At 37.7% G+C, this 22,088-nt stretch overlaps 1 protein-coding gene across 1 annotated transcript in view; it reads right to left on the bottom strand.

The window, feature by feature from the left end:
- TMEM184C (transmembrane protein 184C) overlaps positions 1–21,715 on the bottom strand; it is a 31,495-nt gene extending 9,780 nt beyond the window's left edge. Inside the window, exons 1-5 of the mRNA XM_079920747.1 lie at positions 21,442–21,715; positions 21,012–21,230; positions 12,569–12,699; positions 12,434–12,470; positions 11,579–11,784 (exon numbers count right to left, since the gene is read on the bottom strand). Coding sequence (XP_079776873.1) covers positions 11,579–11,784; positions 12,434–12,470; positions 12,569–12,699; positions 21,012–21,134 — 497 coding nt within the window. The 5' untranslated portion in view covers positions 21,135–21,230; positions 21,442–21,715. The remainder of the gene's footprint in view (positions 1–11,578; positions 11,785–12,433; positions 12,471–12,568; positions 12,700–21,011; positions 21,231–21,441) is intronic.
- Between the last annotated feature and the right edge of the window lie 373 nt (positions 21,716–22,088).

Consider the following 22,088-nt stretch of genomic DNA (forward strand, 5'->3'; position numbering starts at 1 on the left):
TGGAGATCAAAAGAAAGCTGGAGTAGCAATACTCATATCAGAAAAAGACTTTAAAATAAAGAATGTTACAAGAGACAAGGAAGGACACTACATAATGATCAAGGGATCAATCCAAGAGGAAGACATAACAATTATAAATATATATGCACCCAACATAGGAGCACCTTGATACATAAGGCAACTGCTAACAGCTATAGAAGAGGAAATCGACAGTAACTCAATAATAGTGGGGGACTCTAACACCTCACTTACACCAATCGACAGATCATCCTGACAGAAAATTAATAAGGAAACACAAGCTTTAAATGACACAATAGACCAGATAGATTTAATTGATATTTGACATTCCATCCAAAAACAGCAGATTACACTTTCCTCTCAAGTCCTCATGGAATATTTCAAAGGTTAGATCATATCCTCGGTCACAAATCAAGCACTGGTAAATTTAAGAAAATTGAAATCATATCAAATATCTTTTCCGACCACAACGCTATGAGACTAGATATTAATTACAGGAAAAAAGTCTGTAAAAAATGCAAACACATGGAGGCTAAACAACACACTACTAAATGACCAAGAGATCACTGAAGAAATCAAAGAGGAAATCAAAAAATACCTAGAGACAAATGACAATGAAAATACGTTGATCGAAAACCTATGGGATGCAGCAAAAGCAGTTCTAAGAGGGAAGTGTATAGCAATACAAGCCTACCTCAAGAAAGAAGAAAAATTTCAAATAAACAATCTAAACTTACACCTAAAGAAACTAGAGAAAGAAGAACAAACAAAACCCAAAGTTAGTAGAAGGAGAGAAATCATAAAGATCAGAGCAGAAATAAATGAAATAGAAACAAAGAAAACAATAGCAAAGATCAATAAGACTAAAAGCTGGTTCTTTGAGAAGATAAACAAAATTGATAAACGATTACCCAGACTCATCAAGAAAAAGAGGGAGAGGACTCAAATCAATAAAATTAGAAATGCAAAAGGAGAAGTTAGAACAGACACCACAGAAATACAAAGCATTCTAAGAGACTACTACAAGCAACTCTATGCCAATAAAATGGACAACCTGGAAGAAATGGACAAATTCTTAGAAAGGTATAACCTTCCAAGATTGAACCAGGAAGAAATAGAAAATATGAACAGACCAATCACAAGTAATGAAATTGAAACTGTGATTAAAAATCTTCCAACAAACAAAAGTCCAGGACCAGATGGCTTCACAGGTGAATTCTATCAAACATTTAGAGAAGAGCTAACACCCATCCTTCTGAAACTCTTCCAAAAAACGGCAGAGGAAGGAACACTCCCAAACTCATTCTATGAGGCCACCATCACCCTGATACGAAAATCAGACAAAGATACTACAAAAAAAGAAAATTACAGACCAATATCTTTGATGAATTTAGATGTAAAAATCCTCAACAAAATACTAGCAAACAGAATCCAACAATATATTGAAAGGATCATACACCATGATCAAGTGGAATTTATCCCAGGGATGGAAGGATTCTTTAATATACACAAACCAATCAATGTGATACACCATATTAACAAACTGAAGAGTAGAAACCATATGATCATCTCAATAGATGCAGAAAAACTTCTGACAAAATTCAACACCCATTTATGATAAAAACTCTCCAGAAAGTGGGCATAGAGGGAGCCTATCAACATAATAAAGGCCATATACAACAAACCCACAGCAAACATCATTCTCAATGGTGATAAACTGAAAGCATTTCCTCTAAGATCAGGAACAAGACAAGGATGTCCACTCTCGCCACTATTATTCAACATAGTTTTGGAAGTCCTAGCCATGGCAATCAGAAAAGAAAAAGAAATAAAAGGAATAAAAATTGGAAAGGAAGAAGTAAAACTGTCACTGTTTGCAGATGACATGATACTATACATAGAGAATCCTAAAGATGCCACCAGAAAACTACTAGAGCTAATCAATGAATGCGGGAAAGGTGCAGAACACAAAATAAATGCACAGAAATCTCTTGCATTCCTATACCCTAATGATGAAAAATCTGAAAGAGAAATTAAGGAAACACTCCCATTCACCATTGCAAAAAAAAGAATAAAATACCTAGGAATAAACCTACTTAGGGAGACAAAAGACCTGTATGCAGATATAAGACACTGATGAAAGAAATTAAAGATGATACAAACATGGAGAGATATACCATGTTCTTGGATTAGAAGAATCAATATTGTGAAAATGACTGTACTACCCAAAGCAATCTACAGATTCCATGCAATCCCTATCAAATTACCAATGGTAGTTTTACAGAACTAGAAAAAAAAATCTTAAAGTTTGTATGGAGACACAAAAGATCCTGAACAGCCAAAGCAGTCTTGAGGGAAAAAAGCGGAGCTGGAAGAATCAGGCTCCCTGACTTCAGACTATACTACAAAGCTACAGTAATCAAGACAGTATGGTACTGGCACAAAAACAGAAATATAGATGAATGGAACAGGATAGAAAGCCCAGAGATAAACCCATGCACCTATGGTCAACTAATCTATGACAAAGGAGGCAAGGATATACAATGGAGAAAAGACAGTCTCTTCAATAAGTGGTGCTGGGAATACTGGACAGCTACATGTAAAAGAATGAAATTAGAACACTCCCTAACACCATACACAAAAATAAACTCAAAATGGATTAAAGACCTAAATGTAAGACCAGACAGTATAAAACTCTTAGAGGAAAACATAGGAAGAACACTCTTTGACATAAATCACAGCAAGATCTCCTTTCTTCCCACCTCCTAGAGTAATGGAAATAAAAACAAAAATAAACAAATGGGACCTAATGAAACTTAAAAGCTTTTGCACAGCAAAGGAAACCATAAACAAGATGAAAAGACAACCCACAGAATGGGAGAAAATATTTGCAAATGAATCAATGGACAAAGGATTAATCTCCAAAATATATAAACAGCTCATGCAGCTTAATATTAAAAAAACAAACAACCCAATCAAAAAATGGGCAGAAGACCTAAGCAGACATTTCTCCGAAGCAGACATACAGATGGCCAAGAGGCATATGAAAAGCTGCTCAACATCACTAATTATTAGAGAAATGCAAATCAAAACTACAATGAGGTAGTACCTCACACCAGTTTGAATGGGCATCATCAGAAAATCTACAAACAACAAATGCTGGAGAGGATGCGGAGAAAAGGGAACCCTCTTGCACTGTTGGTGGGAATGTAAATTGATACAGCCACTATGGAGAACAGTGTGGAGGTTCCTTAAAAAACTAAAAATAGAATTACCATATGACCCAGCAATCCCACTACTGGGCAGATATCCTGAGAAAACCATAATTCAAAAAGACACATGCACCCCAATGTTCACTGCAGCACTGTTTACAATAGCTGGGACATGGAAGTAACCTAAATGCCCATCGATAGATGAATGGATAAAGAAGATGTGATACATATATACAGTGGAATATTACTCAGCCATAAAAAGGAACGAAACTGGGTCATTTGTAGAGACGTGGATGGATGTAGAGACTGTCATACAGAGTGAGGTAAGTCAGAAAGAGAAAAACAAATATTGTATATTAACGCATATATGTGGAACCTAGAAAAATGGTACAGATGAACCAGTTTGCAGAGCAGAAATAGAGACAGAGACATAGAGAACAACGTATGGATACCAAGAGGGGAAAGTGGCCGGTGGGGGGTGGTTGTATGATGAATTGGGATAATGGGATTGACATATATACACTAATATGTATAAAATGGATAACTAACAAGAACCTGCTGTATAAAAACATAAATAAGATTTAAAACTTCCAAAAAAAATGCAGTTGGAGATAGGTCACCTATAATGGAATGACAACTGGATTAACAGTAGAGGCTTAACAGTAACAATTGAAGCCAGAATTAGGTGGAACAAAATCTTCAAAATGTTTGGAGAAAATTCCTGTCAACAAAGGATTATATCTAGCAAAACTATCTTTCAAGAATGAGGGCAAAATAAAGATATTTTTGGTTAAGTATATCTGAGAAAAGTTGCCACTGATACAGTGACACTAAATGAACTTTCAAGGGCCATACTTTAGAAAGAAGGAAATGATCCCAGTCAGAAGATCTGAGATGCAAGAGGAGTAAGGAACAAATAAATTGATGCACTACAGTGCAATCTATAAAAGAATTACCAAAAAAAAAAAAAATTCTATCCAAAAATTGATATCTAATTTTTAAGATTAAAATAGGGCTTTATATAATCACAATAAGACTAGAAATAGAAACTATAACTTCCAAACTAGTAGTGAGGGAAAAAAAAATGGAATAAGAAAAACAGCAACAAAATAATGTAATCAACTATCAGTGAGATTTGGAGTAGCACCTGTAACCCAACATTGATACAGCTGCAGTGTACTCCATAAACAGTAAGATAGTCACATTAAAACTACAAACAGTCAAAGATTATAAATAAAGTTTTATCACTAGATAAGCTATGAAAAAACTTTTGGTGTTCAAGGCTTTATGTACATATATATACATTTTTTAACAATTGCAAATATGGAATCACGGACCTGTAATGTATTAACTTTTGTTCAATGTGGGTGGTATAAAATAGATTTGTCTATTACATTTATTAAATTTGTTTGTATCCCAGAAATGATTGAAAAACTTTAAAATTATTTATTAAATAATTAGAAGGACCTTCTCAAACTTCTTATAGCTTTTTCAAAGTATTAAATGAAAGTTTATATTTTTAAAAAGAGACTAAATGCAATCTGGATTCCTGGATTGGATCCTGGAACAGAAAAAGGACATTAGTGGAAAAACAGGAAATCTGAATAGTCTGCAGTTAATAGTATTGTACCAATGTTATTTCTTACTTTTGACAAATGTACCAGGATTACAAAAGATGTTAATATTAGGGGAAGCTGGATAAAGGGTAATAGCAAATCTCTGTCTTGTCTTTGCAACTTTTCTGTAAATTTAAAATTATTCCAAAATATAAGTTTATTTTAAAAGTGTAATCAATGAAAAAAGGAAACTAGAAAAAGTGAGACAGAACAAAAAGTCCCCAAAATTATAAATGAACATATCAATAATCACAAAAATATAAATAGCATACCTTGTATAAGTGATGTATCATCAGATTAGAATTAAAGAAAACACTAAACTTGAAAAAAAAAGTTATACACCTCATAAGGACACAGAAAAGATGAAAGTGAAAGATAGTGAAAGGTAAGCCAGGCAAATACTAAACAAAGGAAAGATAGGATACCTGTTAACATCAGACAAAGTAACTTTAAGACAAAAAAGACTTTTTGGAATAGAAACTATCTAAACATAAAGCAAAAACTGACATAAGTACACAAAGAAATTGACAAATTATCAGTGGCAGAATTTCAACGTCTCTTTCAGTAACTGATAGAACAAGTAGCCAAAATCAACAGAAATGTAGACAAACTGAATAACATAATAAAATAAGATTGACCTCATGGAGATAAACACTACACAGCCACTCACTAATACAGCATACACATTCTCTTCAAGCGCACCGAGAACCATTATAAAAACTGATCATGTACCAGAGGGCATGAAACAAATCTTAACCAAGTTCAGAGACTGTCTCATACATTCTCTGACTACAATGCAAATAAATAAAATGAAAAAAAAAATCCTCATATTTGGAAGTTTTAAAATACTTCAAAATAACTTGGGTGAAGAAAAAATCCAAACAGAAATTTAAAAACCTTAAACTGGATGATGATGAAAATGTTAAATATGAAAACGGATTCATGGGGCGATAGATGTTAAACAGACTTAATTGTGGTAGTCATTTCATTTATTGTATATACAAATATTGAATAGTTATGTTGGACAACTAAAACTAATATAATGTTGCATGTCAATTATACCCCAACAAAAACGGATTCAGTGAATGCAGAACATGAACGGAATTATATAGTTTTAAATGCAGTATTAAAAAAGAAAGGCTAGAAATTAATGAGCTAAGACTCATGTTAGAATAAGAACAGTGTAAACCAAAGGAAATGGGAGAAATGAAGTAAAAATAGAGTATAAATTAATGAAGTAGAAAACAAACATACAGATAATCAACAAAACCAAGAGTCAGTTCTTAAAAAGACTAGTTAAAAATAGGCAAACTTCCAGCAAGACTGTTCAAGGAAAAAATAGAGATACTAGTAACATTAGAAAGGGAAAAGAAGTCATAATGACAGATTCAAAAGAGATTAAGATATAAATTAATATATGCTTATACATTTTATTTTTATTTTTTATTTTTTGGCTGTGCCATGTGGCACGTGGGATCTTAGTTCCCCGACCAGGGATCGAACCTGCGTCCCGCAGTGGAAGCATGGAGTCATAATCAATGGACCACCAGGGAAGTCCCTACCTATACATTTTTTTGGCTGTGTTGGGTCTTTGTTGCTGTGCACGGGCTTTCTCTAGTTTCAATGAGCAGGGGCTACTCTTCATTGTAGTAGGCGGGTTTCTCATTGTGGTGGCTTCTCTTGTTGCAGAGCATGGGCTCTAGGCACACAGGCTTCAGTAGTTCCAGCACACAATCTCAGTAGTTACAGCATGCGGGCCTTAGAGTGCGTGGGCTTCAGTAGTTGTGGTGCGTGGGCTCAATAGTTGTGGTGCATGGGCTCTAGAGCTCAAGCTCAGTAGTTGTGGCGCACGAGCTTAGCTGCTCTGCGGCATGTGGGATCTTCCCGGACTAGGGATTGAACCCATGTCCCCTGCATTGGCAGGCGGATTCTTAACCACTGTGCCACCAGGGAAATCCCCTAACTATACATTTTTAAACTTTGTCTATTCTGCTTAATTCCTAAATGCTATAGTTAAAAAAAAATTTTTTCCAGAAACAACGGGAAGCCTAAACAGTTCTATAATTGTCCTCCCACAAAGAACAGTCCAGAACTAATCTTTCAAGATATAGTATATAATCTCTTTCTGTGATATATAAATAAAATGCGATAACTCCTATTCAGGCAGTAAAACTTGGATGTGAAAACCAGACAGGGCCAGTATAAGAAAGGAAAATCATAACCCAATCTTTCTCATGAACAAAGTTGTAAAAATTCTATAAAGCTTATGATGTAGAAAAGCTGATGATACATCATAACCACTTAAAATTTATCTTCTAAAAGCAAGGGGATTTTAACATTAGAAAAGCCATTAATCTAATTCACTATATTAACAGGTTAAAAGCAAAAAACTATGATTGTCTCAATAGGTATAGAAAAAGCATTTGATGAAATTCAATACTTATTCATGATTAAGAACTCTTAACAAACTAGGGGTAAAAAGGAGCTTTTTAACCTAATAAAGGATGCCTACAAAACACCTTTAGAAACATTAAATCCAAATGTGAAATTTTATAAGAATTCCCTTTAAAACCAGGAATGATACAAGAAAGTCTAGAGGTACTCATCAGCACAGTGAGAAGGAAGAGAAATGTGTGGTATAAAGACGAGAAAGCAAACAAATCCTTCTTTTGAAGATGACTGGCTACAGAGAACTTATTAACATCTACAGAATAAGAAGACTTAACAAGACTTTTGGATATAGGCTCAATATGCAAAAATCAACTGCCTTTTTACACACTGGCAGCAATTAAACTAATCTTTTAAAAAGATGTCATTTATAATAGCAATAAAATATAAGATGTTAATAAGGTCAACAAAAGATTTACAAGACTTTTATGAGAAAACTATACTTAATCAAAAGATAAATGCAGAGCTAAATAAGTGAGAGTAGACAATATTCATAGATAAGAAGACTCAAAACCATAAAAATGTCAATAAACTGAAGATTGAATTCACTTCCAATCAAAAAACTCCAGGGGCTTCCCTGGTGGCGCAGTGGTTGAGAGTCTGCCTGCCGATGCAGGGGACATGGGTTCGTGCCCCGGTCCGGGAGGATCCCACATGCCGCTGAGTGGCTGGGCCCATGAGCCATGGCCGCTGAGCCTGCGCGTCCAGAGCCTGTGTTCCACAATGGGAGAGGCCACAGCAGTGAGAGGCCCGTGTACCGCAAAAAAACAAACAAACAAAAACTCCAATAGGGCTTTTCAAACAACCTGACGAGCTGATTCTAAAATTTATATGTAAGAGCATTGACCCAAGAATAGCCAAGATAACAGGGGTGGGGCACCTGCCCTTCTATTTTAAGGCTTATTAATAAACTACAGTAGTTAATGTATGGAATTGGTCCGGGGATAGAGAAGTTAACCAATAAAACAGAAAAAACGAAGATCACAAATAGACCCACATATATGGAACCTTTATATACAGCAGAGATGGCTACATAGACCAGTGAGGTAGGAGACAGAATGGTGCTAGGTCAGGAAGGCAATGGAATAAAATGAAACTGCATTCCTACCTCACACAACATATGAAAAAAAAATCAATATGTGTTTATAAGTCTTTTTTTTTTTTTTTTTTGGCCGTGTTGCATGGCACGCGGGATCTTAGTTCCCCAACCAGGGATCGAACCCGCACCCCCTGCAGTGGAAGCGCGGAGTCTTAGCCACTGGATCATCAGGGAAGTCCCTGTTATAAGCTTTAATGAAAAAAATATGAAATGTTTAGAAGAAAAGCAGAGGAGAATGGTTTTATAATCCTGGGGTCAGGAAGAATTTTTTGAACAAGACGCTAAGTACTTACTATAAAATAAGATTGATAAATTCAGCAATATAAAAATTCACAACTTTCATTTATCAAAAGATACAGTAAAAGTGCCAAAGCAGGCCAAAAACTAGAAAAAGATATTTTTAACATGCATTAAATAAAGAATTAGTATCTAAACATATCAAGATCCTGTACAGACAACCCATTAAAAAATGAGAAACAGAAACAATCATTCCTCAGAAAGGAAACACAAGTGGCTAATAAACACATGAAAAGTTGCTCAACCTCACTACTAATCAGGGAAATCCTTTACACCCTCTTAACAGGCAAACATAAAGAAGCCCTGGTAATTCTAAGTATAGGTGAGGCTGTGGTTCAATTAGAAATCTTTTCTACTGTTAATGGGAGAATAATTTGGTACTGCCACTTCAGCAATCAATTTATCACAAAGTTGCACAAAACCTAAAGACCTAGCATATCCACTCCAAGGTACATACCCTAGGGCAATTTTTTTCAAATTGTGTCAAATGTAATTCAGTAGGCTGTGACCCAAATTTTAGAAACAAGAGGGAGGAAGGGAATACATAGTAAGAGTTAGTACTGTTTCATGAAAACATTTGTTTCATAACAGTATTAAATCACTGGGTAAAATGTTCCCCTCCTCTCACAAACTAACATACATAAAATCTAAAATTCATTAAAAGAAAACTCATTGTGCTCACTGCTTATGTCACAGAAATCAGAGTACAAAAAGCAGACTTAATTTTAACATCTAAGGACTAGAAACTTGCCGTGGCATTTGCATCTTAAAACCAAAGCATTATACTGAATTATCCTCAACAGCAATATTCTGAGTCATGATCATATATATAACACCAGTTATCTAATAGAAGGAGACTGGTAACCTAAAATGTACTTATATACGAGAGAATGAGAAGTTTTATATTACTAAAACCATACCCCCAAACGGCATGGATTTGGTAAATGCTTAATGTCTTCAAAGGAAAGAAAACCTGGGTTACAGTTATGGATGCACTGCTGATATTATTCAGGTAGCAGCTGTCAGAACCTAAGCGTCTCAGGGAAAAAAATGAAACCAACACAGAGTCTTAACAAGAATAAATGTAATTGCTTGTGTAGTTAGGAATAAATCAATTGCACAAGCACAGAAAAGGGAAATTCTGACCTATAGCATCATTTGAAAAAGCTCTGGGGTTGACCACCTGCTGTGATGAGCCAGCCTGAAGAGGCAGCTAGAGCCTCATCTCAGGTTCTGTGTTAATAGGAGAGTCCTGCTTGAAGCCAAGCTGCCACTGCCACCACCACCGCCATCATCATCATCATATTAACTGGACCACTGCAATCTCTTGCATCCATGCCCACGTCCAGTTCAGTCTACAAAGAGTACAAGTAATCTTGGAAACCAGACCTCTGCTTAACATCCTATAATGGCTTCTCACTTGACAATCTCTCTCCTTGATCAAACTTTAGACAGGGCTCCTCTGAGCCTTCTTTTCAACTAGGCATCATCCTTAGGCCCTGTCCTTGGCCTGTGAAGTCAGTCTGAGCAAAAAATCCTGCTAAGACACCCATCACCAGCACACCCCACCCCCAGTTTCTGATTACCCTGGAAATGCGATCAAGCTCCTCTCCCCTCACCCTTGATGTTTACTTGGCCTGCCTTTAGTAAGATTCTTATCAGGCCAGTTTAGAGAGAATCCCCCTACCCTTGATGTCTCCTTAGTAATTTTCCATCCAGTGACCACCCCAATCCCTTTGGCTATAAATCCCTATTTGTTTTGTTTTATTTGGAGTTGAGCACAATATCTCTCCCCTGATCCTCAACCTACGTTACTTTTTCCTTACTACCCTCTTTCATAGACTCCTGTTCTTTTTCCTTCATAGCATTTCCTGAAATAAGTAACTATATATTTGTGTCCTAATTTAATTCCTAACCAAGCTGTAAGTGCCATTAAGTTCCACATCTGTTATATGTATTATATCTATATACTAGCACATACTAGGTGCTCCATTTAGTGCTGATGTTGTAGAAATGGTTCCGTACTGCGTGGAAGGCAATGGAGCTAACCTAGGCCATATATCTACACTGATTGCTCCAAGTCATTCCAGTTACACTGGCTTGCAACTTCCACCTACATCCCCTTCTATCGGTGATCAAGTCCTGTTGATTCTCCAGTTGCATTCTCTTATTGTCTCCCTTTCTATTCCAATTTCACACTCCTCTTCAGCTTATCTCACAAACGAACTACTATAATAACCTCCTAATTTATTTCCCCTTCTGGACTCTTCTCCCCCTAACGCATCCTGTATAGTATTGTAAAATTAATCTTTCTAAAATTCTGGCTTCAAATGTTTCCTGCCGAAAAATAAATTCATAGAGTAAATGCAATCTTAGTTTCAACTTAACCTTTTAGGCTTTATTTTCCTTTACTGTCCTACATGAATGTACAATAAGGCCAACTTACATATTACTAGAATAAACATTGCTATTTGTTGCTCTAATTTCATATCAAATGCTGTTTCCCCACCTAGACTATCTTCTCCTTGAGTTTTAGACCTGATTTTGCCATTAATTCACTGTGTGACTTGAATAAGTTAATCTCTGCAGACCCTGGTTCCCAACTGTAAGAGGATGTTGATTAAATGATTTCTAAGGTTTTTTTCCCCACAACATTTTAATTTTCTATTTAGGGTGAATAATGTAAAAGAAACTATCTTATATGTGTGGGTTATAAAAATGTGTTTTCTTAGTCTTCACACTTGACTATGAACTACATGAGGGTACGGACTCTGTCTTATACTTTTCGTCCTGCATATAGTACTTAACACACTACTTTGCAGAGAAATGATAGTTAAACCCGCTTAAATAAAACCCAACATAAAAGAATTAAAACCAAACATACTTACTCTCCCATAGTCCATGGTGGACAGCAACACAAAGGAGGGAAATGTTTCTGCTGATCTTTGGCTTCAAGGATTAATACCAGATTTGGATACCGGTTAGTTAGGTAATTGGTAAGGAATCCCATAAAGTTGTAAATGACATAAGCTTCATAACATTCTCTGCAGGTATCCACATATATTGCAATGCTGGGATATTTCAATGCTATCCACTATGAAGAAGCACAGATGTTAAAAACAGTTGCAACTACGATAAAATGAATTACCACTCCAATTCATGGTACTCACATAATTAGATCAAACTTTCTAAATTTTATCATTACGAGGGCTACCAATCTGTAAAATGAAATTTTAAAAGCAATAAACACCTTGGATATTGGTAAACAAAAACATTTGTGTTGGGGGTAAATAATGGATATGAAGAGAGAAGTTAAATTATGTACTTGAGTTCTTAAATATAATCTGAAACTTCTTGACACAATCACAGAAAATGATGTTAAAGATATTTTCTTTATATTTAATCAAATTAAAGCAGTTATCTGTAACAACTGCATGTACTAGAATCCACTGGGGAAGATTTCTGTTTTGGTCCAAATAAATATTATAATAAATAAAAAGGATGATAATGTAATTTAAGTATTACATTCTTTAAAGGACTAAGAGCTACTAATCTTAAATTTTAAAACATCTGCCTTTTCTATGATTATACTTTATCTTCTCTATTAATATTAAAAACAAGTGAACCTTTTCACTTATTAACCTAACTCCTTATTGCCAAATAATATTCCTTTTATTACCTTAATTACAGTTAGCATCATCAAACAAGTTCTTAGTTAATGACATAAAATGAAGCATACTTACACTATCTAAACTGTATATGGGTACCATCCAAAGAATCCTATTTGGAAAGCAAAACATAAATTTAAAACAGTTTACATCATATTTATGAGATAAGCCAACACAACACTAGTAGAATCAAAACATATAAAGATTTACCTTATTATTGGTTTCTGTAGTTCAGGTTGTGTGTAATGCACTAAATGCTGCAATATCACCCAAAGCGAGATAGGTATAGTCAACAGCAAAAAGATTCCAGCAATAAACCAAGCCTTGGTGTGTATTCCAACCTTAATCAGCAAAGAATATGTTAGTATAAGTTCTCTGATATTAAAAATAAAGAGCTAAATAAAATATTTGTATTTAAAACTTTTTATTTATTTGATTATTATCGAGGCTCAATATTTTCCAAATGACTAGTGGCTATTTTTATTACTTCTTCAATAAACAGCCCATTTATGCTTTTGTGGAAGGAGGGGGTGGATTTTTCCTCATGTGGCCTTTTGTAACAGCACTGTATGCATTAAGAATATTAACATCATGTCATTTCCCCCTAACTTGTTATTTGCCTTTATATTTGATTATTATGATTGAGGATGTACAAAAGTTTTAAAATTTTCTGCAAGTCAAATCTAAAAATCTTCTTCTGGTTTATTCCTCTGCTTTTATGTCTGGATAAAAATCTGCAAATCAATGTTTTCTGCAAATTTTACTGTTACCCAACATGTTAGTAAAACAGTTACTGATTGCTGACTATTTGCCTGATAACTTTGCTGAGTTCTTTACATGCATCATGTCTTTTGACCCTCCCATTTGCTAAGCATTGCCACCAACTCCTGTCCAAGGGACCCGTGCTAATAGAGGCTGCCCCTCTTATATACAACATTATCAACTCAGGACACTACATTTTCAAAAGATCTTTCTTTTTTTTTTTTTTTTTGGCTGAGTTGGGTCTTCGTTGCTGCGTGCAGGCTTTCTCTAGTTGCCGAGAGCGAGGGCTACTCTTCGTTGTGGTGCATGGGCTTCTCATTGCAGCGGCTTCTCTTGTTGTGGAGCACGGGCTCCAGGCACATGGGCTTCAGATGTCGTGCGCTGGCTCGGTAGTTGTGGCTCACAGGCTCTAGAGCGCAGGCTCAGTAGTTGTGGCACACGGGCTTAGTTGCTCTGCAGCATGTGGGATCTTCCCGGACCAGGGCTCGAACCCGTGTCCCCTGCATTGGCAGGCAGATTCTTAACCACTGCGTCACCAGGGAAGTCCCTAATTTCTTTCTTAGGTCAATATCTGATCAACATTTTAATTTCTAAAAATATACTTTGAATTACCTCATCCTAACATAGAGTTGAAGTAATCCACTCGCTTTCTGGTAAAAACAAATTTAGCTGAAACTCCGTTCTATCTGAGGAGCCCTCGGGAATGAATTTTATGCTAACTTGTACTCCTGCCTTGAAGAATGTGAATCCTTTTAATTAAAAAAAAAAAAAGCAAATGCTAACTTTTTAAAGCAAAAAAGGTGGGCATTTATTTTTAGTACTTGAGGAGTTTGAACAGTTAATGGAAAAGGAACTTAAGTCCACAACTTGTAGTTTTTGCTGTTTTAAACAAGATTTTTTTCATAAAGGGTCAAAGATTAAAGAAGTAGAAAACAAATGTATAGAGAACAAACGTATTTTTACAACAATGAATTTCTATATTCAACTGTATGGAAAACTTGAAAAGCAAATAAAAGTCTTGCTGAATGCTGGAGATTAATCAAAGCAGTAAGTCAAAAGCAAATACGCAGAGGTGAAGATTCTGAAAAGAATGTCTGAACAATAATTTTCCAGACATTTTTCCTTGGCTCAGTTTCATTTAAAGTTCAGTAGTCATTTTAATGATGACTTAATAATAATATATTCTAGATCTTCATTATAAGGTGATCATTAAGAACAGTAGTGCCAAGTACTTTTAATGCCCACATTTGTTTTTATGATTGCCTTAGTGCCAAAAGGTAGAACTTGGTGGTAGAGTTGAGAGAAAAATTATGTGCTCATGACTAATGATGGTCAAGTGTCCTCCGTGTGCTATAAGGAAGAAAGTTCTTTTTCAAATGATCATAAAACAAGTGACTGGATAAAGAAGATGTGGCACATATATACAATGGAATATTACTCAGCCATAAAAAGAAATAAAATTGAGTTATTTGTAATGAGGTGGTTGGACCTAGAGTCTGTCATACAGAGTGAAGTAAGTCAGAAAGAGAAAAACAAATACTGTATGCTAACACATATACACATATATATGGAATCTAAAAAAATAAATAAATAAATAAAAATGGTCATGAAGAACCTAGGGGCAAGACAGGAATAAAGATGCAGACCTACTAGAGAATGGACTTGAGGACATGGGGAGGTGGAAGGGTAAGCTGGGACAAAGTGAGAGAGTGGCATGGACATATATACACTACCAAATGTAAAATAGATAGCGAGTGGGAAGCAGCTGCATAGCACAGGGAGATCAGCTCGGTGCTTTGTGACCACCTAGAAGGGTGGGATAGGGAGGGTGGGAGGGAGGGAGACGCAAGAGGGAAGAGATATGGGGATATATGTATACGTATAACTGATTCACTTTGTTATAAAGCAGAAACTAACACCATTGTAAAGCAATTATACTCCAATAAAGACGTTAAAGAAACCAAACCAAAACAAACAAACAAAAAAAGTGACCGGAGAATTGAGTCATTTCACTATAGTGATTCCAAATTTTAAAAATCTTGCATCATAGAGTTAGTACCAGTTTTACATTGCAAGTGATGAACCGGTTTCAGAAAAACATCAGCTGTCCACATTAATGCCACTAATTTGAATCACTGGTCTTATAACTGTTTTGACTTTTAAGCTATTTAAAAAGCTGTGTGTATAAGAACTGAACCTATTTTATGTGTGTACATATCTAGGTGACATTATATATAATAGGTCAACTCTAGGTATCTGTAGAAATTATTTATATGATTATTACATTTATTTTAATTTACATTTATCTCTAAATAAATTATTCACATTTGAGCCACACTGATAGAAGGATATGATTAATGTTAAACTTATCAGCCATAAGTAGGGTTTTTTGGGCTCACAAAACAAGGAAGAGATAAGTAGTGTAGATTTTTTTTTCCTAAGGTAACTTGAAGAAAGCAGAGAGGAAAGAAAAAGACCATTAAAGACCAGCTTCCAGGAGTGAGTTAACTCACTCAGCCAAAGGCTTTCAGAGCAGAGAGTTAAAGAGAAACAGGAGAGTGCTTTCTGGGCCCACTTGTCCTGAGGGCAAGAAGGGAGCACTTCCACAGAGTAGCTACTTGGAACATAGGACCAGCAGGGCAGGGTGAAACGAATGCAGAGCAACGTGACGTCATGTGTGCATTTATTTTTTATTTTATTTTTTTAAAGATTTTTTTGATGCGGACCATTTTTAAAGTCTTTATTGAGTTTGTTACAATATTGCTTCTGTTTTATGTTTTGTTTTCTTGACCCCAAGGCCTGTGGGATCTTAGCTCCCCGACCAGGGATCGAACCTGCACCCCCTGCATTGGAAGGTAAAGTCTTAACCACTGGACCACCAGGGAAGTCCCTGACGTGTGCATTTAACTTACATGACCTCACTTATACATGCCCAACCAAGTAAGAGAATGAGAGAGATGGTTTAAGTAGTGCAGATGGTCACCTGGCCACTCCAGTCATGAGTATATGCCCCATGGACGTGGGATGGGTTAGCCGAACCTCCAGTTTTTTACAACCTTAGTTCCCACTGACTTCTCACAGGGTGAGCATTGTGATTCTGATGTTTAAAAGACAAGTATTTTTCACACGAAACTGTCCCTAAACATGTCAATTACTTTTTCTAGTGATCAATCAGATGCATTATAACTTTGCTTTAGGTGTTCAGCTGTGAAGCTAATCCCAATGAAAATGCTACCTGAAAATGCTATCCCAGGAGAACAGAACTGTTGCCCCACTGCAACAATAGTGATGATATTTTAAAAACAATAGTGATAATTCAGGCTTATTGAGCACCTGTTATGTGCCGGGCACAGTGTTATGCATTTTAGAGACATAAACTCATCCAGTGAATAATGAGAATGATTGTATATTAAGTACTTAGCATAGTGTCACTTTAGCCACTTATCCGTCTCAGTTTTCACATCTGTAAAACGGGGATAGTTCCTATGCTTCAGGACTTTTAAGAATATTAAAGAAAATTATGCCTTATCTTAGGGGCATGCTGTGGTTAGTGTCTCTAACACCTTAACAACAAAACACAATGGTTGGGTGGGGTGGGGGTGGGGGACCCTCCCTTAACCCACACTTCTATCTACGGTGCCACTCATTCTCCTGAGGCAAAAAATACTCAAAACAAACAAAATGAACAAAAACTTGTCTTCATATTTTTTAAATTAATTAATTAATTAATTTTTGGCTGCATTGGGTCTCTGTTGCTGCACGCAGGCTTTCTCTAGTTGTGGCGAGTGGGGGCTACTCTTTGTTGCAGTGCGCGGGCTTCTCATTGCGGCCGCTTCTCTTGTTGCAGAGCACGGGCTCTAAGTGCGTGGGCTTTAGGAGTTGTGGCACGTGGGTTCACTAGCTGTGGTGCACGGGCTTAGTTGCTCTGCGGCATGTGTGATCTTCCCGGACCAGGGCTGGAACCCGTGACCCCTGCATTGGCAGGTGGATTCTTAACCACTGCGCCACCAGGGAAGTCCCTGTCTTCATATTCTGATACCACTTATTCACTCCACATTTATTCTTCAAACAACTCCCATTAGCTTCGGACCTGATACCTCCATAGAAACCATGACGAGGATCACAAATGACCCTCCAATGGATGGCTCAGCAGCAGACTGTTCACTCCTTTGTCCTTCTGTTCTGGCTTCCACGACACCCCTCTCCTGGCATCCTACTTCCCCACTGGCTGCTGCTGCTTTTTAAAGTTCCTATTCTTCCCTGTGACCTATAGATGTTGGTGCCAAATCCTCTGCTTTTTCTTCTTCTTCTTCCCCTTTATAATCTCATCCATTTTTATGGCTTTCAACACCATCTCTGTTCTGACAACTCATATTTATATCTGCAGCTCAAACATTTCTGAGCTCTAGACTTGCATTTCCAACAGCATATTTGATGTGCCCATGTGAATGGAATGTCTCTCATATACCCTGAACTAAGTGTCCCAAACAGAACTCAAATGCTTTCAAATCTGTCCTTATCTATCAAGTTTCCATCTTGGTAATTGGCATCACCATTTACCTTGTTGTTCAAGACATAAAACTCAGAGTGGTTCTTGATTTCCCCCTTTCTCCCACTGCCTCTCTTCCCCAATCCAATCCAGTGTCAAGCCCTGTTTCTTCAATTCCAATGATACTTAAAATTCATTTTTCCATCTCTGTTTCTGCTATCCTGACTTGGGCCATAAGTCATCGTAGCCCAGGCACCCACTAGTTCTGAACTACCTTAAAGAACTTTCTAACTTCTTCCACTTCCACTTAATTTTCCATAGGCTGGTAGAGTTGTCTTTTAAAGATGTGTAATAATGTTGCCCTGCTTGTTCGCTTTTTAGATCTTTTTTAGTTTCCTCAAAGCATTTTACATAATTTTATTTCATTGATTTGTTTTTGCTGGTTGTGTTTGTCTCCACCACCAAGTTCCATGAAAGTAGGTGCCATGTTTCTCTCTCTAACCATACAGAATACCAGCCTGATTTATCACTGGGACTCAAATAATCATTTATTAAGTATCCGATATTTGAGAAGAAGGAGAAAACAAATAAAAAATGTATCCTGTTAGATGGTGGTGAGTCCTAAAAAATATGAAGGGAAGAGGATATGAAGAGTTGAGGAAGTGAAGCTTGCGATTTTTAAACTGGGTAGCTGGGTGACATTGAAGTAAAAACCTGAAGGACACAAAGGAATGAGAATACCGTCTGGAGAAAGGCATATTATGACATGCAAAGGCCCTAAGGAGGGAGCCCGCCCTGCATTTGAGCAAAGCAAGTGTGGAGGAGACCCAGGAACTGAGGACAGAGAGTCAGAGGGCGGTGAGGTGGGGGTGGTCTCAGATCATGTTGGGCTCCAATGCCATAGTCAGGAATACTGGCTTTTAATCCAGGACTAGGAGTGACTGGAAAACTTTCAGAGGACACACATAACGTGACTTCTGTTTTAACTGGACACTCTGGCTGGTATGTTCAGAACAGTCCAGGGAATACATGATGAGAATCTGGCTCAGGATGTTAGCAGTCGAGACTGCAGATTAAAATTGTCCTTAAAAGCCCGTACTGAAAAGTACACTTGACATCAGTGATGAAATAAAAATTTACATTTTAAGGCAAGACAAGAAATATTTACACACAGAACTTTTTCTCTGCCCTTTGGCCTCCTCCCTCCCCTCTAGATGCATCACGCATCTGCATTATGCATTAACCAGACCTCCTCAATGGCAGAAATACCTGCTCAACCATAGTGATCACTTTTTCTCCTTCTGGTACCAGCCACATAATTCCTTGGAAGATAACATTCCTTTTTCAATTCTGAAAGGTGTCACGGTGACCCACCACTAGCCTTGTCAGTGCAGACATCTCTGGTGAGCTTTATGTGCAATGCCAATATATCATTCCCCTTAAAGACAGCGATTGGTGCAGAACAGACTGGTCAGACGACCTAGGGAGATACCGGGCCATACCTAACGAAGTTCGTAGCTTAATACTTACTTATGACGTTATTAATGTTACTAGCTAAATTACTTGTATTCTGCCTGTTTTACAAGATTATTGTTTCTTGCATTACCAAATGTGTGACTGAGACTCAGATAAAATTAATGATGATTAGGCCACTTGAAACAACTGACCAAATATATAGTTCTATAAGATCCATAACCGTAATCGTGTAACTTCTTCTATATGGGAAGAGGGATCAACAAGAAGAGGGAACCGTTTCCTGGACAGTAACAGTAAGATAGGTGGCCCAGAGGCTTTTGGTTATTGTTAACAGAGCCTCGTCCAGTAATAGCACATTGAGTGGCCTATCAACAAAATCCTCACCTGACCTGGGAATTAGCATTCCTAGCCACATGGGACAAACTGGTCGAAATGCCTCCCAAACTTTGGCTGAAATTAAGACCAAAAAGGAAGGGATTGTAAAATAAAGACTGCTGCCCACCATCCAGTTCTACAAGAATCAAATCACTAGCCACTGAGGCTATACACGCTGAAAGGAATAATACACCCTGAAAGGAATTTGGGGTGTGTGTTGGGGCAAGATCAGGATGAGGCACTCTGTGCTCTGGGAAAACTTGTCTTCACGTAGATATTTTCAGGAGAAAATTTTTATGAACCTGGATTCTTGCATCTTCCCATACTTAGAAAAGCACTAAAACCATTAACTTAGATGTCTGTTCCTCATGACCTGTGACCTTCTACCGAGATGTGCGCTTCATTGCACATACCCCCTTTGCCAAAATCACGTATATACTGGCTTCCCCCTTTATCTCTTCAGAACAGTCCTCAGAGCTCTCTGAGAGACTGTCTCCCGGGCTATAATCCTCAGTTTGGCTTGAATAAAATTTTCCATCTCTTTCTTAATTTTTTGTCATTGACACCAACAACTAAGAGAAGTCTTAAATTAGGTTATTATACATTGTATTAATCTTTAAAATAGTTCCTATATTTCAAAGTAAGAAATACTCCAAAGTAAGAAATCCCTATTTGTATTAAGATGTCTATATATGAATTCTGGTAGACAAATTATGGAAGTAACCTATAACAAACTAGAAATACTTAATGTAGTGTAATATTATAGTAATATTAAGAATAACTATATGGACTATGCTAGTTTAGAAAAGTCAACCAAAAAAAATTGAGTGAACACACAGAAAACAAACATATATTAAATGCATTTCATTTAATTACATAAAGATTGTTCCCACACAAAAGGCCTAAAATAGCCATGGTCTTGTCATAACTCTTGTGAAATAGTTGTTTCTAAGTAAAAATACTTCCCTGGATTTTATGAACTTCAAACTTAAAAGTTCATTACAATTTTTATAAAGTACTTAGTTAAATATTTACGTTGGGGTCTTTCAGCTTATAGTACCTTACTGATGTCATAATAAGAATATGACATCAAAAAATATACAAGGGACTTTTTTCAACACCTTTGTTAAGAGTTAATTTCTAAAGTAAAAACGAAGTTAAACCAACTCGAATCCTTTAATTCAGGAAGCTAGTTAAATGCTAATAAAATTCAACACCTGGTCTTTAGATCTAGTTAAGTCTTAATATTTAAACAGATCAGATTTCAGAAGTAAAGTTACCTTACTTTCAGGATATTGATCAATGTTTGCAAAACAGTGCTCTCCGAAGCAGCTATCTTAATATATTTTATTTTCCCGGTCCTACCTTCACGAGTAGCATGGTTTGAAAAACCGTTAACAACCAGAAACCAGACAGGTTATGTCACGGGTTCATTACAGGACATGGTTTTCAGGATATCAGGTCTGGAGCATCCGGGATAAAAATAGGCTACCTTAGCTGGGCAGGACGGTAGAAGAAAGGGTAGAGGCGGATGGTGCGGGACCCTCTTACCTCCAGTTTCTGTAATTCCCACACGCACAGGGGAACCGCAACCACTATGGACACCAGATAAATGACCACCGCTAAAGGTCGAATCCACTGTCTCCAGTTCCTCCAGGTACAAGTGCAAGGCATGTTTCCGCATAAATCAGCTCCGAGTAGCAAGGGAAAATAGCTCGAAGGAGATGGTAATGGGGTCTCTGTTCTTTGGCTGTTCTGTCGACTCGCATACTACGGAAAAACAGCAGTGGAGCGACTTCACCAGCTGGAACCGCCTCCTCGGCCCACGCTGTGCTTTCTGTTGCTGCTACTGCTGCTGCTGCCACAAACGCGGTGGCTCAGGGTACTACTGGGGAGCAGTGCGGTCAGCATTCTTTCTTCCCCACCTTGCATCTACCCAGTTCTTCCGCGGTGGAATCCCCTGCAGAGCCGCTGCTCTCACCTAGGAATCGCCCGGAGCTGCGCCTGCAGCATGGCCTCGAGGGGAGCGGCGCCAAGCCGGACCGGCCTGTAGAGACCCTGCAATCAGTTCGGTTCTGCCCCGCGGCTGCCTGCCCGCTCACTCTTTTCTTGGGCGGTGAAGTTCCCTCCCTCCCGCGCTCGCAGGCGTCTGCTCGGCCGATTCCGCTGATAGATAAGAGATGAAAACTTAACCCACCAGCCCCAGGATTTCTTTACTGGTTCCCACGGGCCAGTCCCCCAAGGCGGAACCAAGGCCAAACCAGGGCTTCCGCTTCCGCCCCCGCTGTCTGAGGTTGGTGATTCGTGGACAGCGCCAAGATAGGCCCTCCCCATCCGGCTCACTTCCCACTCTCTGATTGGTCATTTTCCGGGGCGGGGCTATTGGGATGGATACCAAGGGTACAAGGTTGGATGAAGCCGAGGTGTGTGGAAGTTGTGCCGTTGCTGCCGGGTGGCCCAGTGGCCAAGGAGGATTCTGCAAGCTGTATAGGTCGTTTGAGAACACATGAGGAACTCCTGCTACATTGTTCTGCTGACTATATTCCAGCTTTAAGAAAGCCTGGGTAAGAGGCCATTACCTTAGAGCTGAACCTTTATCTGCACGAACATCTCCGATTCTCCCTGGGA

The sequence above is a fragment of the Stenella coeruleoalba genome, assembly GCF_951394435.1.
Source record: "Stenella coeruleoalba genome assembly, chromosome: 4".
NCBI lineage: Eukaryota > Metazoa > Chordata > Mammalia > Artiodactyla > Delphinidae > Stenella > Stenella coeruleoalba.